The sequence below is a fragment of the Cucurbita pepo genome, chromosome 10, assembly GCF_057944985.1.
Source record: "Cucurbita pepo subsp. pepo isolate OVF chromosome 10, ASM5794498v1, whole genome shotgun sequence".
Taxonomy (NCBI): domain Eukaryota; kingdom Viridiplantae; phylum Streptophyta; class Magnoliopsida; order Cucurbitales; family Cucurbitaceae; genus Cucurbita; species Cucurbita pepo.
The window spans coordinates 19,178,920-19,202,514 of record NC_141807.1 but is presented as its reverse complement, the minus strand read 5'-3'; the positions used below and the strand labels follow the sequence as shown (position 1 = coordinate 19,202,514).

The window sequence follows — 23,595 nt, the reverse complement described above, 5'->3', positions numbered from 1 at the left end:
AGGTTGACTTGGATGCAAATGACAAAATCGAAATTTTATTAAGAACAAATTGGCGACACCAGCTTAAGTTAATCAAGTAAGTGGTCTTGCTATTGGTTATATTTGATGTTGACATGTGTCTTGAGATTCTGCACGTGTCATATATAATATATGTTGATATGTGTGAATTATTTATGGATCGATATGCTTATGATATAATATGTATATGTTATAATATGTGAATTGTATGACAACATTTACAGTACGGGTTCGATTATATGTTTGAGATAGGATACAAGAAAGGTGCACTAAGCGTAATGTAATGATAGGAGAAGATATGTTCACGAAACGTTAAGATTAGGTTACGTATCGAAGTGCTGTGGATATGAGAGATCGATAAAAACAATATGGTCACAATAGATTGATAAAAGAATATGGTTAGGTTATGGGTAGAAAGAGATAAGATTATAATAGATTGATAGAACGATAGCGCTAGGGTATGTTTCTATAACAATATGACTGTGATGGGTATAAGAATGTTAAGACTATGATAAGTTAGGGAACGATATGACCACGAAATATTTACGATATGATTATGATACGACATGTGAATTACGGATATATATATATATTGTGATATGATATGAAATATGTTATGATACGAGAAATGTGATATGTTGACATGTTTATGATATATTGTGATGCGATATTTATGGTATAATATGATGAAAATTATTCTGTCGAAAAGCTTGGAATGTTATGATATAATATATTTATGTAATTTGAATGATATGATTGACACGCAAAACGATAAACTAGCCTGTAATACAACCCCGACGTATGAAAGATATGAATAGATGATATGATAAACGATATGTGAAATAATATAAAAAATGATATGATATGTACGGAACGCTAACGAGGTTATACTAAATGATAATGAAATGAAAAAGTGTTGAGAACTTATGTATTATTGTGTGTTCATGCATTGGGGGATATCATTTACCTTTACAATAGTACGGCCACGTACGTTAGAAGGCAGAAAAACAATCATTATGATTATCACAATGTTGCGAGGACCAAGCAAAAAAAAACAATCATTATGTTTATCGGTCAGGCAGGAGAACGATCATTATGTTTAGCCAAATGTTGTCGTGACAGATGTCCAACCTAAGGAGCTCCCAGGAGTATGCTCGTCCAACAAGGAAAGTGGTCTAACGGTGTGCGGACTGACTTGTGAGTCCATACTCGCACGTTTGGACTGTGTGTAGAGTATATGGTACACATCCATGTAACCCGTTAGGATAATACCGTAGGAAAATGGATTGAAACCATACATTCGCATGTTCTTATATTTAACCCCTAATAGTGGAATCATTTACAGAGTATTTCTTTAAATACTCAAACCATGTGCTACTACATTTTTTGTAGACATTCCTGTACGGCTGATGACGACATCACAACTCGTCGAGACCATGACACATACATAGGGTAATCGTATTTATTTTCTTAGACTTAGGCTAGGATATGTTGTTTTTAACTTAAACGTTTATTTATTTTATTTAGACTTTCGTTATGTCGTATTTAAAGGTGTTTTCAAAACACGTTAAGTCCACGGCTGTGTTTTAAGCTGAAGGTTTACAAGAAGTATTTCCGGAAACAATGTTCATGATATGTATACAGTAGCGACCTTAAATTAAGTAGGAAATTTCAGGTCATTACACAATCTTTATAAACTAACCCGAGTCTTTTCATCTTGACCTGACTCACATGCATCCTAAAAATATATTCTCCTTCAAGCCAACTAAGCTTAGCTTTATATTTCCCGTGGCCGAATCGGGAGATTTGAATATGAGAACGTGCGAGGAGTTGTGGTACCAAGTTTATGGGGGAGAGTTATTGGAACATAATGTATTCCCAAGAATCATTTATACTCGTAGGGGCAAGAGTATTCAATAATACTCTTAGCCCAAATGAATGGTTGCACATTACATCATATATGACACAATGACCTAAATTTGACAGTCAAATGAGAAATTGGAAAACTGGGATAGGATAAGGATAAGGCTGCATAGATATATTCTATCAAACACAATGGAAATCAGAAGGAAAAGCCAAAGAGAACTCAAGGCTTTATATTGAACGTACCTGATGGAACGAAGGCTGAAGAACTCCTCAGGCAATGAGAAATGGTAGGACTGTCAACATGAAAGCCTCGTAACTGAAGGTTGCTGAACCAGAGTACATGGTGTCCTTTTCCTTGAATTTTTCGGTCAGCCCCTGTAAATTTTTACATCACGGTCACTTCGAGTTTTAGTTACAAAGATCGAAATGGCTTTGTTTTGAAAGGATCGGGTTAACGGTTCATTCAAGGAGTTTAAAGTAACGGTGTGTGAAAGACCATTGCATGTTACATGAAAGGAGAAAAACGAAAAACGAAAAACGAAAAACGATAGTAGTAATTTCTCGTAGTGAAATTAGATGGTAAGTAACTACTTGATAGCCATGGGTGTTCAAATGGTGTAATAGGTTGTGAGATCCTACATTGATTGGAGAGGGGAGCGAGTGACAGTGAGGACGCTCGCTCCGAAGGGAGGTGGATTGTGAGATCCCACATTGGTTGGAGAGGGGAACGAAGCATTGTTTATAAGGGTGTAGAAGTCTCTCCCTAGCAGACGCATTTTAAAACCGTGGGGCTAATAGCGATACGTCATGGGTCGAATGGATATTGCTAGTGGTGGGTTTAGGCTGCTACAAATGGTATCAAAGCTAGGCATCGAGCAGTGTGCTAGCAAGGACACTGAGTCCCGAAGGGGAGTGGATTGTGAGATCTCACATCGATTGAAGAGGGGAACGAGTGTCAATGAGGACACTGGCCCCAAAAGGGAGTGAATTGTGAGATCTCACATCTGTTGGAGAGGGGAACGAAGCATTCTTTATAAGGGTGTGAAAACCTCTCCCTAACAGATGCATTTTAAAATCATGAAGCTAACGACAATACGTAACGGGCCGAAACAGATAATATTTGCTAGCGATGGGCTTGGATTGTTGGATTGTTACACTGGTATTCGGGGTATTCATAGGCATCAACATAAGTGGAACAAAATCAAGACAACTGAGCAAATATGCATGACTAAATACACAGATTCAAACATCATGTCATCACATCTAAAGAGTATAGAATAAAAGAAGCTCACCTTGACTGTAAGACAACACCTGCGATTGCAAAAATAAGAAGAATTGATAAGAACAGTGATTAATGTGAAGTGAAAACTCAACACTAAAGGGTAACTCAGAAACTCTCATCAGGAGTACCACGTAAAATCAAGAGCAAGGAAGACAAACTAATACCAAAGACCCTTGATGTCTCCCGGGTCCGGGACTTGGGGCGGGTGTGGGTGCCCCCCGGTACGTGGGAACAAAGTTTCAACTCCCAGTTATAAAAAGAAAAAGTAAGGAAGACAAACGTACTCTATAAAATTATCATACTCAATGGCCTTGCTATTCCCACCACTTTTGTCAAACTTAGACACCAGCAAGTCCAAGATCATTGGTGAGACAGAAAAGCCCAAACTGAAAAGTGCTTCTTTCAACTCTCTGGAATCAATTTTTCCACTTCGGTCTGAATCAAATCTCTCAAAAATACCCTGAAAAAGATCCAATAAATAGTCATTTAGACAATGTTGGCTGAAATGATATCAATTCTTCAGCTTACCCTCCAGCTCAGAAGACCATAAAACAGAGCAATGAACTCCTTGGGTCCTGTTTTCCAGAAACGAAATGCAAAGGACAATGTCAATAGAATGATAAAAAGCAGGATTTCCAGATGAGGGTCACTCAAGGCCAAATGCATAAAAAATTAATGATAATGATAATAAGATGATTCGAGCAGATTAAGAACAGACAATTTAATCATCACTCTAATTCAAATGACATCGTCATTGTTTTGCATCATGGAGGAATGATTACCTTGTAACAGAAAGAATGTGTTCATGATGTTCATAGGTATGATTTATGAAGATCATGAACGGTTGAGAATTATTGAAAGGAGTAGTTCCACACTGGCTAATTAAGAGGAAGATCTTGGGTTTATAAGGAACATTATCTCCGTTGGTACGAGGCCTTTTGGGGAAACAAAAAACAAGGTCATGAGAGCTTATGCTCAAAGTGGACAATATCATACCATTGTGGAGTGTCGTGATTCCTAACATGGTATCAGAGTCATGCCCTTAACTTAGTTATGTCAATAGAATCCTCAAATGTCGAATAAAGAAGTTGTGAGTCTCGAAGGTATAGTAAAAAATGACTAAGTGTCGAACAAAAGGGGCTCCAAAGAAAGGAGTCGAGCCTCGATTAAGGGGAGGCTATCCGAGGGCTCCATAGGCTTTAGGGGAGACTCTATGGTGTACTTTGTTCGAAGGGAGGATTGTTGAGAATTACTGACAGGGGTAGTCTCACATTGGCTAATTAGAAGGAAGATCATGGGTTTATAAGTAAGAACACTATAACAATTAGTACGAGGCCTTTTGAGGAAACCAAAAGTAAAGTCGAGAATTTATGCTCAAAGTGGACAATATCATATACCATTATAGAGAATCATAATTCCTAACATGAACAGATCAACCAACAGTAATAAGAAACAATCATATTCACTAAGAAGGAAGATAACAATTCTATGCAATTATATGAAATTCACCTCGAAAGTTTTGACAATGAAGCGTTCAATTTATAAACAGACATTGATCTCTATCAGATTATGTTCAAATTAGCTTAAACTAATAGTAGATTCCCCGATAAGGGTCTCCCCTGCCCCCACTGGCCTAACTGTTTGTCTTTTTTCTCTATCTGGGCCCTCCAGATTCCAACAGGTTCTCTCTTCCTATTATTCATAGCCACATGAAATTTTATTGTTGCCAGGGCAAACAAAAAGGCGATAGAGGGAGCAGAGAGATTACCGATCTTCCTGGTGCTTGTGTTGGTGAAATGAAACATGAGGAGGTGAACAGTTCTCATGCTAAACTTTTGATTATACGATGACAGAACACCTTGCAACTCCTTATCATCAATAAACCCACTCCTATCCCGATCGGCTACTTGAAAACACGCAACGATGCTCGGATCAGTCCCAGGCGGAAAGGCGGAGGGCATGAGTGAGGCGAAAGGGCTTCCATACGCAGAAGGCGGTGGATAACCATGACCACCGCTGGCTGATCCGCCGTAAGACTGATTAGGCTTGTCCTTGGGCGGTTTTTCGCCCGGAGATGATCCATACGGTGCCGACGGTGCGCCATATTGCGCGGCCACCGGAGCGTACGGCTGCTGAGACTGTGGCGGAGGATGTTGCGAGCCGTAGGGTGGAGAACTGTACGGCTGAGACGTCGGCGGTGGAGCTCCGTAACCGCCACCACCGCCACCGCCACCGCCGTAACCATAACCGTAACCGGAAGGTTGATTTCGGTAACCTGACATTTTCCGATTAAGCAAAAAAAAAAATGAAATTACTGATCCCAATGAGTAATGTGATCTGAAAAAAATTTCTGGTGGAAGGTTTATATAATCTTATTTGTTCATGCCCGATTTTAATTAAAATTATTTAATTTTATGAGATAATAATTATAAAAAAAAAATTAATGGGCAAATATGACCTAAAACCTAGCTTTAAATTATTTTTAAATAATAAAAAATAAAATAAAAAGATTTAATTTGAAGAAATTCAAATTTAAAAATAAAATCAACGGTAATAAATGACTTTGGTGTTATTAAAAGAGGTTCATATATTACAAATTATAATAAATTATTTTTCTTTTTATATATTTTATTCATTTTATAATTATAGCAAAAAAACAGATAATATCTACTAGACACCGGACAGTGTGTCAGCCATGACACCGGACAGTGTATTAGAATCAGAATCAGAATCAAAATCAGACAGTGTGTCAGCACCGGACAATGTATCATAATTATAATTATAGCTTGGGGTTTTATAAATTGTATCAGAATCAGACACCGGACAATGTGTCAGCAAGGACGTTGGCTCCCGGGGGTGGATTGTTAGAACGCACATCGGTTGGAAATGGAAACGAAACATTCCTTATAAGTGTATGAAAACCTCTCTCTATTAGACGCATTTTGAATCCGCGAGCCTAACGGTGATATGTAACGGACCAAATTTATGATAAAAATTCTAGAAATCTATTCATTTCGTAGTAGTATATGTAGATGTTTATATTTTCACACGTATAAACCCAAGGATGATCGACCTAGGTCGAATAACCGAGCTCGAGACCCATTGTGTTGTTGGGAAGAACCAAGCTCAATGGCTGGTTTTAGCCAAGGTCGACTAGGTTGAGGCTAAGATGACGTGTTGCTTCTATTTCACGACAAGGCAAAACATTCTTGTACAGCTGACGACGTCATCGCAACTCGAGACAATGACACATGCATGTGGTAGTCGCATTTATTTTAGACATAGCTAGAATATGATGTTTTTCAAAACACGTAAGTTCATGACTGTATTTTAAGACGAAGGTGATATTTTATAGTAATGAATTTCAATAATTACATTCAAATAAATAATTTTAATAAAACTATAAATTATAAATATAAATAATTAGCATAATAATCACATTAAAAAATTAATTATACCTTATATTTTAAAAGTTAAATTAAATTATTTTTAAATGAGATATATTTATACATATTATAAAACTATCATAAGTTATTAATAAAACAATAATAAATAAATAAAATTATAATAAAACAATAAAAAAAAGGAATTTAATTAATTACAATTTTAATTTGAATACTCTAAATTTGTATTAATAATTAAGTCAATAAAAATATTTCCGTAATTAATTATAATTAATTTAGCTAGTTAATTAATAATTTTAGTAAACAAGTAATTCATTATTTAATAAAATAAATTATATTATTAGTTACATTAATTTTGATAAACTAAGATTAATTAATTAAGTATTTAAAGACAAAATATCCTCTTATTTATTAATTAACGAGAGTGTTTAAAAAACTCGATAATTTGAAGAACCCAATCAACCCCATCTAAAACGCACTGATTGAATTGGATTATGAACTTATTTGGATCGAAGTCGGTTCAAATAAACGAAAATATTATGAGGTAAGTTTATTGATAAGTTCGGTTAAAATTAAATTAGATTGAATCCAACAGTTAATTTTTAAAAATATATTTTTTTTTCTTACAACATATATTTATTTAGTTTCATAATAATTATTTTATTATTTATTCTTCTACGGACTCTTAAAAATAATTTTTAATTTTTTTGAAAGATAATATTTAAAAATATATACTCAAATTAAGTCTTAAATTTTAATTAAAATTTTGAAAATAAATAGATATATATATATATATATAGACTGGCCGTTACCACGGCGCCACGGCGGCGAGGAACGTTTTTAAACACGAATGTTTGCAGCTCGGCGCACGTTAGCTCCCATAGACGCATCTCCTTCTTCGCCTTCCTTATCCTGCGCCGCACTTCTCAACACTGCGTCGTCGTCCCCATTCGCAATTCCCAAAATCCCGGTTTTCTTCTAGGGTTAGGGTTTCCACTTTCTCTCTCTCTCTCTCTCTCTTCGCTCCCATCCTCCCGATGCACTTCGCAGATTCTGCGTCCTGTTTATCTGGTCCTCACTCGCTTCCTTGTTGCCTCTTTTCACATGGACCGTAACAGGCAATCCAAGGATTTGTTCTACTCCAACCTCTTCAATCTCGAGGTTTACCATCTACCTTTTTTTTGTTTTTTTTTTTTTTTGTTTTTGTTTTTCGCAATGTTATCTTTTTTCCCCCCTTTGTTCTGGTAATCGTTGTATTATGTGTGGCTTGTTCTAAATTGCTGTTGGGTTCTACGGCTTTTGTTTTTAATTTTTCAGTTTTTGGGATTTTGTGTTTGATGTTCGTGTGCTGCTTGTTTAGTTGCTTTCTTTTGTGGGTTTTTTAATGTAGGTTTTAGTCGAATGAGGTACTTCTGTTCTAGAATTTCTAGTTTCCTTTTGTTAATCTTGGGCTCTGATGCAGCCGCTGCTGAACTTTCAACTTCCGCAACCAGAGGATGATTTTGATTATTATGCGAATAGTAGTCAGGATGAAAGCAGAGGTAGTCCAGGTACATGTTTCTCTGATCGACTCTGTGATATCTGATATGTGTGCCTTGCAAACTTGCCCAAAATTGAAAATTATCGTAAAAGATATATGTTTTGAGGGGATGGGTACTGATGGTGAATGTATATCAGGTAGAACAATTGCAAAACACGGTAATGGTACCATGACTAAGAGAGAGTTGAGCTTGGCAAGGAAAAGAAGGCAGTCCCTGAACAGTGAGGAGGACAACGACAGTGTGGACGATTACTACGGGACGCACATTACTGAAGAGCGGTATCGACAAATGCTTGGAGAACACATTAAGAAGTATAAGCGAAGGTCTAAAGACTCCTCATCTCCCATGCCCACACGCATTGGGAATTCAGTGCCCAAGGGCAACTCAAGTTCAAGAGCTAGGAGGTCGGGGAGTGAGCAACAAGGAGGATTTCTTGAAGTGGAAACTGCAAATGACTGCCTTAATGATTATAATCCTCACAGACCAGGAAGTCATCATGAGGCAGGTCTTGCTCGGCTGCGTACCACTGACAGGTTTTCTTCTTTAAATGATTATCTTTTAAGTGTGAGAAGTCTTTTAGTTGTGGACATCATTTTAAGATCTTTCTACTTTTGCAGAGTAATATATGAGCCTGCATATTTGGATATTGGGGATGGCATCACTTACAAAATTCCCCCAACTTATGATAAGCTGGCTGCTTCACTGAACTTGCCAAGCTTCTCTGACATCCAAGTAGAGGAAGTTTACTTAGAGGGTACATTGGATTTGGGATCCTTAGCATCAATGATTGCTGATGACAAAAGATTTGGAACCCGAAGCCAGACGGGGATGGGGGACCCTCAGCCCCAGTACGAGTCACTTCAGGCAAGATTAGATGCCTTGGCATTTTCAAACTCGCCACAGAAATTCAGTCTCAAAGTATCTGACGTTGGGCTGAATTCATCCATCCCCGAGGGGGCTGCTGGAAGTATAAAGCGAGCTATTTTATCTGATGGTGGTGTGCTACAGATATATTATGTTAAGGTTTTGGAGAAGGGAGACACTTACGAGGTTTATAATCTGTGATATTACGTTCTCAATTTTCACATTGCTTTTATTTGGGTTATTCATTTTCATATTTGGGAAGGATCAAATGTTCATTCCACACATTTTGTGCTGCAGATTATTGAACGAAGCCTGCCCAAGAAACAAAAAGTAATCAAAGACCCTTCTGTCATAGAGAGAGAGGAAATGGAGAAGATTGGGAAAATCTGGATCAACATTGTTAGGAGAGACTTGCCAAAACATCATCGTAACTTCACAGCCTTTCATCGGAAGCAGCTAATTGATGCCAAGAGGTTCTCAGAAACTTGCCAAAGGGAGGCATGTATTATTTATTCCTTTTCAGAGTTAGGGAATTTGGTTAAACTATAGCTTCTAATTATGTACTTTATCTGGAATGTTGTAGTGTGGTTTCTTCAACATGGTGTTTTTTATCTTAAGCAGGTGAAAATGAAGGTCAGCAGATCTCTTAAAATGATGAGGGGTGCTGCTATTCGAACAAGGAAATTAGCTAGAGACATGTTGCTCTTTTGGAAGCGAATTGATAAGGAGATGGTATTCTTCTTTTCTACTTTATTAATTATTTATCTTATTTTGGTTTTAAGTAGGGTTTTAAAATGTGTCTAAGCATGCTTTGTGCCTTGGTATGAGTTGAGGCAACCTTGTAAAGCACATGTTTTGGAGTTGCGGCTTGTGCATCACACCTTTCTACTTGGCCTCAATTTCTTTTTCCTAACACCAGGGATGAAAATTGATTTAATGTCCATGATAACAATCTCGTAACCCTTATTTTCCTTTTTTGATTTCATGTTTCAATTTTATTATGTTACCTGTATCACCTCATTTAAACCTATAATTCCATTTTAGCCGGATGTGTTACTTCTGAGGGTTATCACTATCACATTTATTATGCTTTGTGTTTTTTAAAAAACATGGATGGTATGAGGTTAATAGTTTAGGGATAGAAATTCTAATTTTAATTTTAGTATGTTAGGCAATAAGCCAGATACTCCCCCATACGAACACAACCTTGTTCCCTGGCTTGCTTTTCCTTGTGTTCATTCAAGGCTGAGTTTCGCAGTCAGCTGCTAATTTATGGCAGTGTTTTGGTTGCTCGGGTCCAATAAAATTATGTATCTTGTCTTAACCTCGGCATGGCAATGTCAATATGTGAAAAATGAAATACTGTTGAACTGAAAACATCGAATCAGACTCAAAGCAAACCCTTCTCTCTCTCTCTCTCTCCTTCTTTTTTTTTTTTTTTTTTTTTTTTTTGTGAGAAAACAAATACCTTTCTCTAGTCTTTTTTATTGTATAAGGATGTTTGATTCATCCTTTAGTTCTCTCCATTTTCATCAGGCGGAAGTGCGGAAAAGAGAGGAAAGAGAGGCTGCTGAAGCTTTGAGGCGAGAGCAGGAACTTCGAGAAGCTAAGAGACAGCAGCAGAGGCTCAATTTTCTTATACAACAAACAGAACTTTATAGTCATTTTATGCAGAACAAGTCAAATTTGCATCCTTCTGAATCTCTCCCTTTGGGAGATGAAAAACCAAATTTTGAAGAAGGGACTTGGAATTCAGATAGTGTGCCTGCTGAGGAAGAAGATCCCGAGGAGGCTGAACTGAAGATGGAGGCACTTAGAGTTGCTCAAGATGCAGTTTCGAAGCAAAAAAGGTTAACAAGTGCATTTGATGATGAATGCTCAAGGTTACGCCAAGCTTCTGAACCTGATCAAAATGAGGTTTCTGGAGCTAGTAACATAGATCTGCTTCATCCGTGAGTTTTCCTTTTTGTTTTTTAAAATGTTATCCCCACTTTGGAGTTTGAGACTGTTCCAATTTTTTAGTCAAGTTAATGGAATTATATTTCTGTTTGGCAGCTCAACCATGCCTGTAACTTCAACAGTTCAAACACCTGAGTTGTTTAAAGGTAGCCTTAAAGAATATCAGCTAAAAGGTCTCCAATGGTTGGTCAATTGTTATGAGCAGGTTGGTTGTATGAAGTTCTTGTGAAATGATTATCTTGGATTCATTTGTGTTTTAAAAAAATTAAGTTTGGTCCCGTGGTTATCTACAGGGTTTAAATGGCATACTTGCTGATGAAATGGGCCTTGGAAAGACGATACAGGCTATGGCTTTTTTGGCTCATTTGGCTGAGGTAATGATCGTACAAAGTTATTTTAGTATTTTTTTTTTCTCAGTATTGACTATTATCACCTTTCTCATATCAGGATAAAAATATATGGGGGCCTTTTCTGGTTGTTGCACCTGCATCTGTCTTGAACAATTGGGTCGATGAAATCAACCGTTTCTGCCCCGACCTAAAAGCTCTTCCATATTGGGGTGGGCTTGCAGAGCGTACAGTTCTCAGGAAAAAGATAAATCCCAAGAATCTATATCGCAGGTAATCTGAAGTTCGACTTTTAAAAGAACGAAAACTAAAGGTTTAGCTCAACTTTTGTGATTCATGCCGTGACAAATGTTTGTTTCAAAAACAATTTGTTGTCTATCTTTTTTAAAATAAATACTGCATGATTTTTCCTTGACAAAACGATGACATTACCCACTTGTGAACAATCATGAAATTGCAAATGAGACAAAACAGTGACGGAGAACTGAATAATATTTAGTTGTCAAATTGGGCATGCTCTTTCTCCTACCTTTTAAGCTTTCGTTTTTGTTTGCCTTTTTCTTCTAGACTGGATGATTAAGGACGTATGGTTGTTTGAATAAAGTTGACTAAGTTAAGAATCTTCTGATCATCTACCTCTTCTCTTTTTGTATTTGACAAGTATGACTATGGCCTAAGTAGTTTGCTTTCATCTTGATGAAGGCAAGAATATTCATTCTTATCTTGCAGACTATTGGCTAATTTAAATTTATTTATGTCTAGTCCATTGTACTTCTTCATTTCTTTATTATTATTATTGTTCTTCTATTTTTTTTTTTTTTTTTTTGGAAAAGAAACGGGGTTCAACTCTGTCATTGTTCTAAGGTCAAGAAACAGGGATTTCATTGATGAATGGAATTAAGGGGAGAAGGCAAAAAGACCTTCCACTCGGCCAATAATGCTAAGATTATAATTGGAAAAAAAAAATACATTTACCCCAATATAAAGCTCAAGTACAAACCAGATTCAAAAAGGATCCAGAGGACTCCTGATTTCTCCGTACCATAAGCTTACAAAAGAAACTCTGCTTTTTTTGAGCCAAAGAGTTTCTCTCTCCTTTCTAAGGGCGGTCCACCAATGTGGCTGCAAGTAAATCTCTTGGGTTGCGTAGATAGTTTGCCAATTGAAGGCATTTAGAATGAAGGATGAAAATCCATAAATATAGAGGCAGGAGACAAACTGATGGATCTATGTTTAAGCATCCTTATTGCTTGCCAATTGAAGGCATTTAGAATGAAGGATGAAAATCCATAAATATAGAGGCAGGAGACAAACTGATGGATCTATGTTTAAGCATCCTTATTGCACATGCCGCAACCAGCAGTTGGGGGCAAGAAATAGTTGTCTTTTAGAGAAGGTTACTGTAGAGAATCCATTCCCACCTGATCCTGGCTGTTAGGAGAGGTGACTAGTGAGAGAAGTAGGATAGGGGAGCCCGTTCAATGATCTCATTGTCCTGTAGATGGATCAATTATCTCATTGTCCTCTAGATGTTTCCTAAAACTAACGGAGTCGAACTCTATGATTGTTGATGGTTTTCTGTTTGAAAGAAAGCGGATACTTGGGAGTGTATTAAAAAGTGGCTCATGTAGTAGGGTTAGATGATTGTCTTGTAAGATTAGTTGAGGTGCGCGCAAGGTAACTTGGACATGCAAAAATATAGAAGGAAAAAAAAAAAGGAAAGAAATGGCCTAGATCCAATCCAATAATCCTTCCAAAATCATATTGCTTTCATTAGCTACCTTGTTTTTGACCTTGGAGTACAAGAGGAGGTTGCATTTGATCACCGTCATGGAATTCTTCTAGGTATAAGGTATCTCCATATCCATTTGGACGACATGGCTTGATTTGTTTGCTCAATGTTGCAATGTCAAGACTTCCAAGATAATTAGGGCGTTGAATCTTTTTACAGCTGACTAGATGAGAGCCACCCTTTGTTTGGGGCCTCCCTTAGAAAATTTCAGGAGCTTCTCGATAGGTTGCTAAAAAGGGAGACATATAGTATAAGCTTTCCTCCGTAGGTAATAAGGCATGCTTCTAGTTTAGAAGCTTTTATGCAATTCTCTCAAGGATTGGGGCCCAAAAGCTGGGAGATTTAGGCTTACCATCAAGAGTGAAATTGTAACCCCCCATATCCAGGATTCGGACTAGGATTTGAGATCCTGATTTTGATGGCCTCGGCATTTTTCGGCGACATGACCATGTTACCTACTTGACTTTAACCACTTTGAAGAGTGAAGACTATCCCCACAAATTAACAAGAGTCCTTTGAACATACTTTTATCCTCACTCACATGCTTCCTAGTAAGTCACCCAACATAAAATTGCTTCAAGCCAAACATGCTTAACTTTGGAGTTCTTATGAGTTCTTATGATTGAGCCACCAAAAAGAAAGGTGCACCTTGTTGGTATAAGTGGTAACCATCAAATCTTTTAAGCATTTCTTAATCATAACATCATATCTTCAGGACCACTCTTATTCAAATGTGGTCTTAGTTCATTCATGTACTCTTTTACACAAGCGTCATAGAGGCTAAGATAGGTATTTGGCTGGCCAAAGCCAAATCATCAATGTTGATAGTTATGAAGAATTTCAGACATTGGTATCAAGCCAGATGCTTTTTCGGAGATGTCTGTGATGTCGAATAGGTTTTCGTTGCTGTTCCTTTCACCATGTCATTATCCTTTTTATTTATGCCTGTTACTGTTTTATTTTTTTCTTTCATGGATGCTTGTCATCTTTTTTTTTTTTTTTTTTTTTTTTTTTCTTTCTTTTCTTTTCACATTGGTTGTTTTCTTTCCTTTTCCTTCTAGGGATGCTGGTTTTCACATCCTCATTACCAGCTATCAGCTACTTGTTTCTGATGAAAAGTATTTTCGGCGTGTTAAGTGGCAATATATGGTTTTGGATGAGGCACAGGCAATCAAGAGTTCTACAAGGTTTGTTCCTATTACTTTGCATTTGGCCCTAGCTGATTTACTATTTGTTGGTTGGTCTTGGTGCGCATACGTTTATTTATTTAGTCCTCCTGTTAGTGTTATAGGAAAACTCTACCTGTGGTTGTTTATACTGATTCATACTTCCCTGTAGTCTGGAAAGAGAACTATAGGTTTGAAAAGGCAGTAGTTCAGAAACTTACTGTAGAAGAAATGTCACAAATCTGGTTATTGATGTGAATTTGACAAGATATTTTCTTAGCAAATGTGTGTGTCTGGAAAGTTAGAGAGATTTTTTCTTATAAAAAAATCTTTCTTGTTATGAAGTTTTATTTTAATATAATCAATAGAATCTTCTTGGCTCAGGGTGGATATTTTGTCTTCCCTCTCTGCATGTTAATAATAAAGGTTTTGTTTTGCATATTATCGACCATCCCTTCCTATTTTAACGTACCAGTGGAACTTATGTTAATGACCCATCATGTAACTGAGAAGCAGTTGGATCAAGGATAGGTGATAGGCTTTCGTTAACATAAAATCCTCTTGCTTGTGTCATGAGTATTCTAGTAAACGACTAAACAGCTGAATAGTTTGCTCTGCTGAACTTTATAAAAAAGTATTACTCAGCAGAACCTTATTAAAAAATGTATTATTCAACAGAACCACCATAATTGTGGCCATTTTTTAGGCTCTAATGTATTATGTTGGTTTCATTAAATTGACAGCATAAGGTGGAAGACACTGCTAAGCTTTAATTGTCGGAATCGATTGCTGCTTACTGGGACTCCTGTCCAGAATAATATGGCCGAGTTGTGGGCCCTTCTACATTTCATCATGCCTACTTTATTTGATAGCCACGAACAATTCAATGAATGGTTTTCAAAAGGGTCAGTATTGATTAGTTGAGCTCTATCGCGATTTAATCAAACTATGCTAAGTAAATGTTATTTGATTCATATTCTTTTCCTGCAGAATTGAAAATCATGCAGAACATGGGGGTACTTTGAACGAGCACCAGCTTAACCGCTTGGTAAGTACTGATTTATTACCCGTGAAATCTGCCATATCAATTTTGTTGTTATATGAAATGAAACTGCTTCTATAGGAAGTTACACACTCAGAATTCCTTGTTTAGATTGGGAACGTGCAGCACTTCTGTTTCATCCTTACGAATCTCCTACTTGAAGAAATTCACTATGACAGAAGTTCCTCCCTGTTTTATATGATAGAGTTATAAAAATTTTCATGGAGAAAATTTAAAATTTGTGTTGGTGTTGATAAAACTAGATCTAGTTTTAACTATCTCACTCTCCTCTCGGTGGAAAGGAACTTGTTGGGTCACCAAATTGCTTTCTGATAGAGCCTCATTTTTATGTAGCTAATTTTATACACTCGTTGTATCTTGAAAGTTTGAAACAAAGGACATTTCTTATCAAGACATCAGTGTTCTTTAACTGGTTTGGATCATATAGTCTATTTTCATCTTTATTAAGAAAGCTTTTTTAGATTTATTTTATATTAGTAAATGGAATTTGGATGATAGAATAAATCAAGGGTTGGAGTTATAAAAGATTCAGTATTTTGTGACTTACTTTGTTGGCTTATTCATGGGTTTCTCATTTTTCTGAAACAGCATTCAATATTAAAGCCTTTTATGTTGCGGAGAGTTAAAAAGGATGTAGTCTCTGAGCTTACTAGAAAAACAGAGATTACAGTGCATTGCAAGTTAAGTTCTCGGCAGCAAGCTTTTTATCAAGCTATCAAGAATAAGATATCTCTTGCTGAGTTGTTTGATAGCAATAGGCATCTTAATGAGAAAAAAATTCTCAATCTTATGAACATTGTCATTCAGCTGAGAAAGGTATTTGATCTCTCTCTCTTTCTACAGACTCAATAAGTACCTTTTTTTATAACAACAATTAGAGAAGTATTTTAACTATGTAAATGGGTAGGTTTGCAATCACCCAGAATTGTTCGAAAGGAATGAGGGAAGCACATACCTGTACTTTGCAGACATTCCTAATCCTCTTTTGCCCCCTCCTTTTGGCGAACATGAGGACGTTCACTACTCGGGAGGTCACAATCTCATTGAGTTTAAGGTACTTCCAATTTTGCCTCTATACATACTAATTAATATAATAGATGTCCATATACAGAATTAAAATCAAGTTATGTCCACATCGATCTTATTAATTATTGACTTCGGTGATTTGATGGTAACCCTCATCCCTTAATAGCTATCCTAGAAGCGTGTTTTTATTTTACTTGTGGGCCTGAAAAACTAGTGGGTAGTTTATTGCCGGGTGTTACTCAGAAGCTTTATTTATTAATTTTTTTATACAAATTTTATTGATGCATGAAAATTACGAAAGAAGGGCAAAACCCAAATCAAAGGAATTACAAAAGATTTCTTAAATTGGTCAAAAGTGTAGAGAGACTATAAGAGCTATATAAAGATGTGCATTTACACCAAGACATTGCTAGTCATATAATTTGATCAAAACAACGATGAATAGATTTTTTCGTTATCTTTGAAGAGACGATTATTACGTTTTTTCCCAGTTGTCCACAAAAAGCTTCGAATAAGGTGTATCCAAAGAACCTTGTTTCCATTAGAAAACAGATGTTCATTAAGAGTGTAGATAAGAAGGCTGTTGAGGTTATTAGGTAAAAGTGTAAACCGGCCAAGCATCCATGTTTTATACCCTAATTTAGAATCATTACCTAATTTAGCTCATAATTCTAAAAATGTGACTAAATTTTTTTAGAATAATGGAAATATCTGTCTCAAAAAAAGAAAAAAAAAAAGAAAAAAAAAGAAGGAATAATTGGAATATCTTTTTATCTATAAATGTAACAACCAGAATTTATAAGTGTTATTTGTTGTTTACATATAAATAAAAATGTAACTACCAGAAGTTGTATCCCTGATGATTTTGTAATTTACATTTTTTCATTACAATAATGAAATAATGTTCTAAATTATCATATGCAATTTGATTTTGACTTATAATTTACTTTCTGTTCTCTATTTTTGCTTATTTTATTCTGGGGTTTTCTGTTGCATTGCCCTCATATATGATTCTAATTTTTTTTCCTAAGAAATTCGACTTGTAAAAAAAACAATTTTTTGTTTTAAAAATAAATTGCCCAAACTAAGTTTATCACTCAGAATCTTGTTCTGTTAAATTATAGTATTTTAAAGTCTACTATTGAAATAATTTATTGATAATGGATTATTAATTCCTTTTTTAAAAAGGAGTGTTAATGACTAGTAAATTTGTTATAAATTTATTACGGGGGTCTGAGCTGCAATTTTTTTTTTTTTTGAAGATTGCCCCGTATACTAGTATATTGACATGAGTACACACGAACTAATCCTCTAGTATACAAAAACTTAGAAAATACTTGAATTTAAATTTGGAAAAAGTTAGAACAAATGAATAATGAAATACTTGGCTCATGTTTGTGCCTTCTAGTATATTAAGGACAATCACTTTTACCATATCTTAATATTTCTCTTTTATAATGGAATTTTCTTGACGCTATAAACATATTTCTTATTTTTCAGATTTACATTTATGGGTTATTCTATTAAGCTATAGGTCTAATTTTTTTTAGAAGCTACAAAAGACTACTACTGCTGGATTCTTTGAAGCATATACCTCTTTTTGTGTATTTTCCATTCACTGAATATCTTCCATCATGAGGGTTCCTATATATGCACATTAAGTCAGTGTGGATGTTTTTGTTTAGTTCTCCTATTTACTCTGCTTTTCCAAAGGAATGACTAATATATGTTTTAATCTGATTGTTTGATTATTAGTTACCAAAACTAGTCCACCAAGAGGTTCTTCGATGTTCAAAATCATTTGCAGTTGCACATGGCATTGATGGAGGATATCTTTCGAAACATTTCAACATATTTTCTTCGGAAAATGTTTATCAATCCATATTCATGCAAGGAGACAATTTACATCATTCTTATCGTCGAAGTGGTACTTTTGGTTTCACCCATTTGATGGACCTGTCTCCTGCAGAAGTTACATTTTTGGCCAATGGTTCTTTTCTAGAACGGCTACTTTTTTCCATAATGAGATGGGACCGACAATTTCTGGATGGAATCTTAGACTTCATTATGGAATCTATTGATGATGATCCAGAAAATGGTTCTCTTGAGCAGGGAAAAGTGCGTGCTGTTACAAGAATGTTGTTAATGCCTTCCACATCACAGACTAACTTACTCAGGAGAAAACTTGCAACAGGGCCCGGTGATACTCCTTTTGAGGCTTTAGTCATTCCTCAACAGGAGAGACTTCAGGCAAATGCAGGGCTTCTTCACTCAGCATACACGTTTATTCCAAGAACTAGAGCTCCACCGGTGTGTGTGTAGTTAAAATTCAGTTTACTATCTTTTTTTTTTATATGAAACTAGAAGCTTTTGTCTTGACAGGTGAAATGAGAAGTTGTCAATTATCATTTGAGGTACTTGTTTAATGCTTAGTTGCCGCATCTATTTTGCAGATAGGTGCGCACTGTTCAGATCGAAACTTCGCTTACCAAACAGTTGAACAATTGCATGACCCTTGGGTGAAGAGATTATTTATTGGGTTTGCACGCACATCTGACTTTAGTGGACCCAGAAAACCAAATGGACCCCACCCTTTGATTCAAGAGATAGATTCTGAAATACAAGTTTCCCAGCCTGCTCTTCAGTTGACATACAGTATTTTTGGGTCTTGTCCTCCAATGCAAAGTTTTGATCCAGCAAAGTTGCTCACGGTTGGTGTTACTTTCTCTTCTCACTTTACTTTATCCTTTAAGGAGTATTTATATTTTCAAGGTTCTACAATGAATTATATGTAGGACTCTGGGAAGCTACAAACGCTAGATATATTACTGAAACGCTTACGGGCTGAAAATCATCGTGTACTTCTGTTTGCTCAAATGACAAAAATGTTGAATATTCTTGAGGTACTCATTCTTCATCCATGATGCTCTGGGATTTAGGGTTTCCTTCGATGATATGAAATCTATTGCTGAAGTAAAACATCAAATTTACTGCATTAGATTTGAGATTCAGGCCGACTTTTTATTTCTTGATCCTTCATTATTTCACTATTTTGAGGAAAAATGAAAAAACAGAGAATTGAGCATGGCATGATAGTGGGTCCAAATTCCTTTTTTTATTTTTATTTTTTAAAGGTGTAATCATGGCCCTCAAATACTCTAAACCATTTTCAGTTCCTGTTGTGTTGAGTTGCTAGCTTATCTTGGCTACTTGAAATTTTAAAACAAGACGATATCTTTCGTAAGCACCATGGCCTTATTGTTTAACAAGGTTTCTAGAGTTTATTTACTCACTTTTGCAATTATACAATTCCCTGCAGGATTACATGAATTATCGAAAGTATAGATATCTTAGACTCGATGGATCCTCCACTATAATGGATCGTCGAGATATGGTCAGGGACTTCCAACTTCGGTATAGCCTCTCTTGACATCAAAATGGTGTTTATTACATCGTGTTCTGCTATCGGATGAATTTGTTGCTTACTTTTGGTTTCTCCCTGGATCTTAGCACCCTGGTTCTTATTTTGTAATGCGATCATGTTATATTGTAGGAGTGATATTTTCGTATTCTTGTTGAGCACAAGAGCTGGTGGACTTGGCATTAACTTGACAGCTGCTGATACTGTCATCTTTTATGAAAGTGATTGGAATCCAACCCTGGATTTGCAGGCCATGGACAGAGCTCACCGTCTGGGACAGACAAAAGATGTTAGTTTTCCTTTCATCACGGAATTTGAGATTTTAGTGGAGAATAGCTGCTGGATGTTTTGGGAAAAACTTGCTTTAGTAGAAATTTTTGATTGCATACTTTTCCTTTTATTAGATGAGTTTTCAATTATTATTTTTCTTTTAAATTATAAATTGTCTAGTACTATGCTTGTTGCGAGTGTAAATTTTCTTGCTTTTTATATTAATTTTTAGAGAGGTATGTGCTTAGTTAACTAAATCCCTAGATCGAATAAATCGGTGACAATAAATCAATCCTACACAAATAAATTTGGGACGTCAACTACTTCCCTTATTTAATGGGATTATGCAAATATCTCTTGATTAAAGGCTATGAATTATACAAATATTCCTTAAATCTAGGTCATTCATTTAACAATGCTGACTGATACCAATCATCAATTCTTACTAATAGAGTTTGTAGCTAGACTAATTTTGACCTTAAATTGAAGATGTGTGACCAAATTGAAAAAATGGAAGCTTAGGAGCTATAATCACAGTAAGTTTAAGTACTGAAAATATAATTTCTTGGGTCTTTAAGTAAATCTGGTGTGCTTGTGAACTGTTTACTGTCTCTCTCTCTTCTTTATTCCATTCCTCACTCCCTTTCATTATTTTATTGAACCTTTTCTTGCAATTTGCTTTATAGGTTACTGTGTACAGACTAATTTGCAAAGAGACCGTTGAAGAAAAGATTCTTCAAAGAGCTAGTCAGAAAAACACTGTTCAGCAGCTTGTCATGACTGGTGGCCATGTTCAAGGAGACATATTAGCTCCTGAGGATGTCGTATCTTTACTTCTGGATGATTCCCAGTTGGAGCAAAAATTAATAGAAATTCCTATTGTGGTGGGTCTGATTTATTTCATTTTCTGATCTTGCAAGAAGATATCTATATTTGTATATTATTTTCCATCTTCAGTTCCCTTAAATCTTATTTTTTACCAGGCAAAGGATAGACAAAAGAAAAAACAAGCAAAGGGTATAAGAGTTGATGCTGAAGGTGACGCTTCATTGGAGGATTTAATGAACCTTGAATCCGGGGGTACTGAATATGATCGATCTCCCGATCTGGAAAAAACTAAATCCAGCAGTAAAAAGGTACTGGACCTTTTCCATCTATTATTGCAGACAATTCATGATATTCCAAACTTGGTAGTCTATAAGGAGAGTGTGAATATAATGACATATAGATTAGGATCCCAAAACCTCTCTCTAAGCCCATATAAATACAGGGGACACCTTACTAAAAAAGGTCCCATGGATTGTCTCCTCTCCAGACCGGTGTGTTATTTGTCAACAAAATGGTGAAACCATGATGCACCTTTTCACCTCTTGCCCCTTCGCAAACTCCTAGGCAAAAATCCTGAAGGCTTTCAACTTACACAATGCCTTGCCAAATGATCCAACGACTCTTTTTAGAGATGCTCTTCATGGGCCACCCCTTCAGCTAAGAAAAGGAGGCCGTATGGGTCTCCTCCAACATAGCATTCCTTTGGTTAATATGGCTCGAGCGAAACCTACACATCCTTTAGGAAAAAGCTACATATTATGACTCTTTTTTAAGCACCTTAATTACATTGCTATCTCTCAGCGTAAATTCTCCCAACTTTTCGGGACTTAGCCATACTTCACTCTCAGCTCATTGGCAATATTTTTTGTAAATCATATGGGCACCTGCGCGTCTTTTGTATTTCATCTCAAGAAATGAAGGTTACTTGTTTCTCATTAAAAAATAGTGTGAATACAAGTATAGAATTTTGGACAAAGATGTGTCGCATTTTTATTGTTCTAGGATTCTATTTCTGTCCTGTTATATTTTCCAAGCCTGAGTACAATCCTTGATCATTTTTTGACTGATCCTCCAGTGCGTGAACTATGAAGTCCATTAAAGGTTTTTGAGGATATCAGAGTGAGACCATTGTTCCACAGTTTTGAACGCTTTACTTCACCTATGGATTGTTATGTTCTTAAGATATATTTGGTATATTTCCATAATTTGATATAAGAATTGTCGGTGAACATGGATCCTCTAGTGTTAATGACTGGTAAGGATTCGAGTTGTTTGGAGATCCCTTTAAAATCCTAGGTTGGACACACATCGAAACCGTGATAACTTCATATTCATGTCGTCTCCCAGAATTAGTATATAGGCCATAGGTGAAGCCTCCCAAGAGATTTGCGAGGATGGATCATTAGCAGAATAGGGCTTTTGATACCTTATCAAATCAAAATGTGATGGAGCTATATTCATGGGTGTACATTCCGTGTTGTCTTTTATTATAGAGTTCATTATTATTGCTTGTAGATATGTCCCACTATTTTTAATAAGCAGCGTTGTTTCAAATCACATATGCCTATATCATTGCCTGCTTGCATGGGAAAAGGATGGTTTATTTTCCTATTTATAACATGTATTGTATATACATTGTCTTTGTGCAGAGAAAAGGGGGTTCTGAAAAGCAAAATTCATCGAAAGCTCGAAGTTTACAAAAGATAAACGAAATTAGCCCAGTGGTTGACTTCAACTTGGACGACTACCAGCAAAATCTCGAACCTCAAACTCAGAAACCAAAGCGACCAAAGCGACCAACCAAGAGTGTAAATGAAAACCTTGTACCAGCAACTACCTCCACAAACATGGGAATTTCAGATCACACTCAGTATCCACAATAGCAGCAGTTGTGAGCTGGATTCAAGTGCAGGCATATCTCACCATCCTGCAAAGCAACCGAACTTCGGTTGCGGAATTTGATCATACTGATCAACTGCGCAAGACATCGACGATAAGATGGCATACTTCATCTCTCGTGTCACGTCCTGGCCCCTTCTCTGGTTCTTTCCCATCTACTAATCCGGTATGGTGTACGTCGGTTTTCTGACTCGCTAGCCAGTGGAGGAGCTCAGCAAAGCAAATGGGAGAAGCATTGCGAGAGCTTGTAAATATGCAAATGAAGCTTGTCCGCCATCACATAGCCAATTGAAGAATTGAAGGTAATTTTATTTATCTTTTTGGCGGAAATCATCTGTGTAATTATATTTGTATAGATTTATATATTGGCTTATTGAGAAGCTATTTTCTTGTGCTATATACCGAGGTTCTAAAACTGAGTATTTCGTGGGGAAAAGAAAAGAAAGGAATTCTTCATTTTCATCAATGGTGTTATCTTGTGTAATATTTTTAGTTCGTTTTCTTGGTTTACCTTGATCATTCAAACCAAATGGAATGAGGAAAATCATGTCTCATCTTGTTCGAATGAGAAACATCGTTCCTTGTTCAGATCAAACGAGGGACTTCCCCGTTCAATCCAGATATCGACGAGGAATATAGTTCTTGTCCAATATAGTCCAAACGAGGCAACATTGATTGTGGATGATGGTGGCTGGCAAGGATCTTCAGGTTCCGGTTATGGTAACAGCCAAACCATCTAAACAAGTTTATGATATCATTGTGATGCAATATATATCGTGATATACATGTCGATGAGATTCAACGTAATTATTTGAAATGTTTGTCTTATCTTTTAAATTATTAAATATA

General features: G+C 36.2%; 2 protein-coding genes across 2 annotated transcripts; one reads left to right on the top strand and one right to left on the bottom strand.

Annotated features, from left to right (window-relative positions):
- Positions 1-1,888: 1,888 nt before the first annotated feature.
- LOC111804250 (putative calcium-binding protein CML50) lies at positions 1,889-5,515 on the bottom strand. Its single transcript, XM_023688985.2, has 5 exons — positions 4,935-5,515; positions 3,695-3,741; positions 3,451-3,626; positions 3,177-3,195; positions 1,889-2,259 (listed from the first exon to the last, which is right to left on the bottom strand). Exons 1-5 carry the CDS (start codon positions 5,446-5,448, stop codon positions 2,155-2,157), a joined length of 861 nt encoding a protein of 286 aa, XP_023544753.1. The 5' UTR covers positions 5,449-5,515; the 3' UTR covers positions 1,889-2,154.
- A 1,882-nt stretch (positions 5,516-7,397) lies between these two features.
- INO80 (DNA helicase INO80-like protein) lies at positions 7,398-23,208 on the top strand. The gene is made up of 23 exons (XM_023687987.2): positions 7,398-7,731; positions 8,033-8,120; positions 8,248-8,644; positions 8,729-9,161; positions 9,273-9,473; positions 9,597-9,707; positions 10,512-10,927; positions 11,031-11,139; positions 11,228-11,308; positions 11,382-11,554; positions 14,135-14,260; positions 14,983-15,144; positions 15,230-15,287; positions 15,891-16,118; positions 16,210-16,356; positions 18,084-18,638; positions 18,782-19,039; positions 19,124-19,231; positions 19,648-19,742; positions 19,882-20,038; positions 20,706-20,903; positions 21,003-21,155; positions 22,497-23,208. Exons 1-23 carry the CDS (start codon positions 7,675-7,677, stop codon positions 22,728-22,730), a joined length of 4,545 nt encoding a protein of 1,514 aa, XP_023543755.1. The 5' UTR covers positions 7,398-7,674; the 3' UTR covers positions 22,731-23,208.
- The last annotated feature ends 387 nt before the right edge of the window (positions 23,209-23,595 follow it).

Coding starts and splice junctions, on each gene's coding strand:
- LOC111804250 (XM_023688985.2), bottom strand. CDS start 5,448: ATGTCAGGTTACCGAAATCAACCTTCCGGTTACGGTTATGGTTACGGC. Junction 3,742..4,934: donor CACAAGCACCAGGAAGATCG/GTAATCTCTCTG, acceptor TCTGGAAAACAG/GACCCAAGGAGTTCATTGCT. Junction 3,627..3,694: donor ATGGTCTTCTGAGCTGGAGG/GTAAGCTGAAGA, acceptor GATCTTTTTCAG/GGTATTTTTGAGAGATTTGA.
- INO80 (XM_023687987.2), top strand. CDS start 7,675: ATGGACCGTAACAGGCAATCCAAGGATTTGTTCTACTCCAACCTCTTC. Junction 11,309..11,381: donor TTTTGGCTCATTTGGCTGAG/GTAATGATCGTA, acceptor TTCTCATATCAG/GATAAAAATATATGGGGGCC. Junction 16,119..16,209: donor TTGTCATTCAGCTGAGAAAG/GTATTTGATCTC, acceptor GTAAATGGGTAG/GTTTGCAATCACCCAGAATT.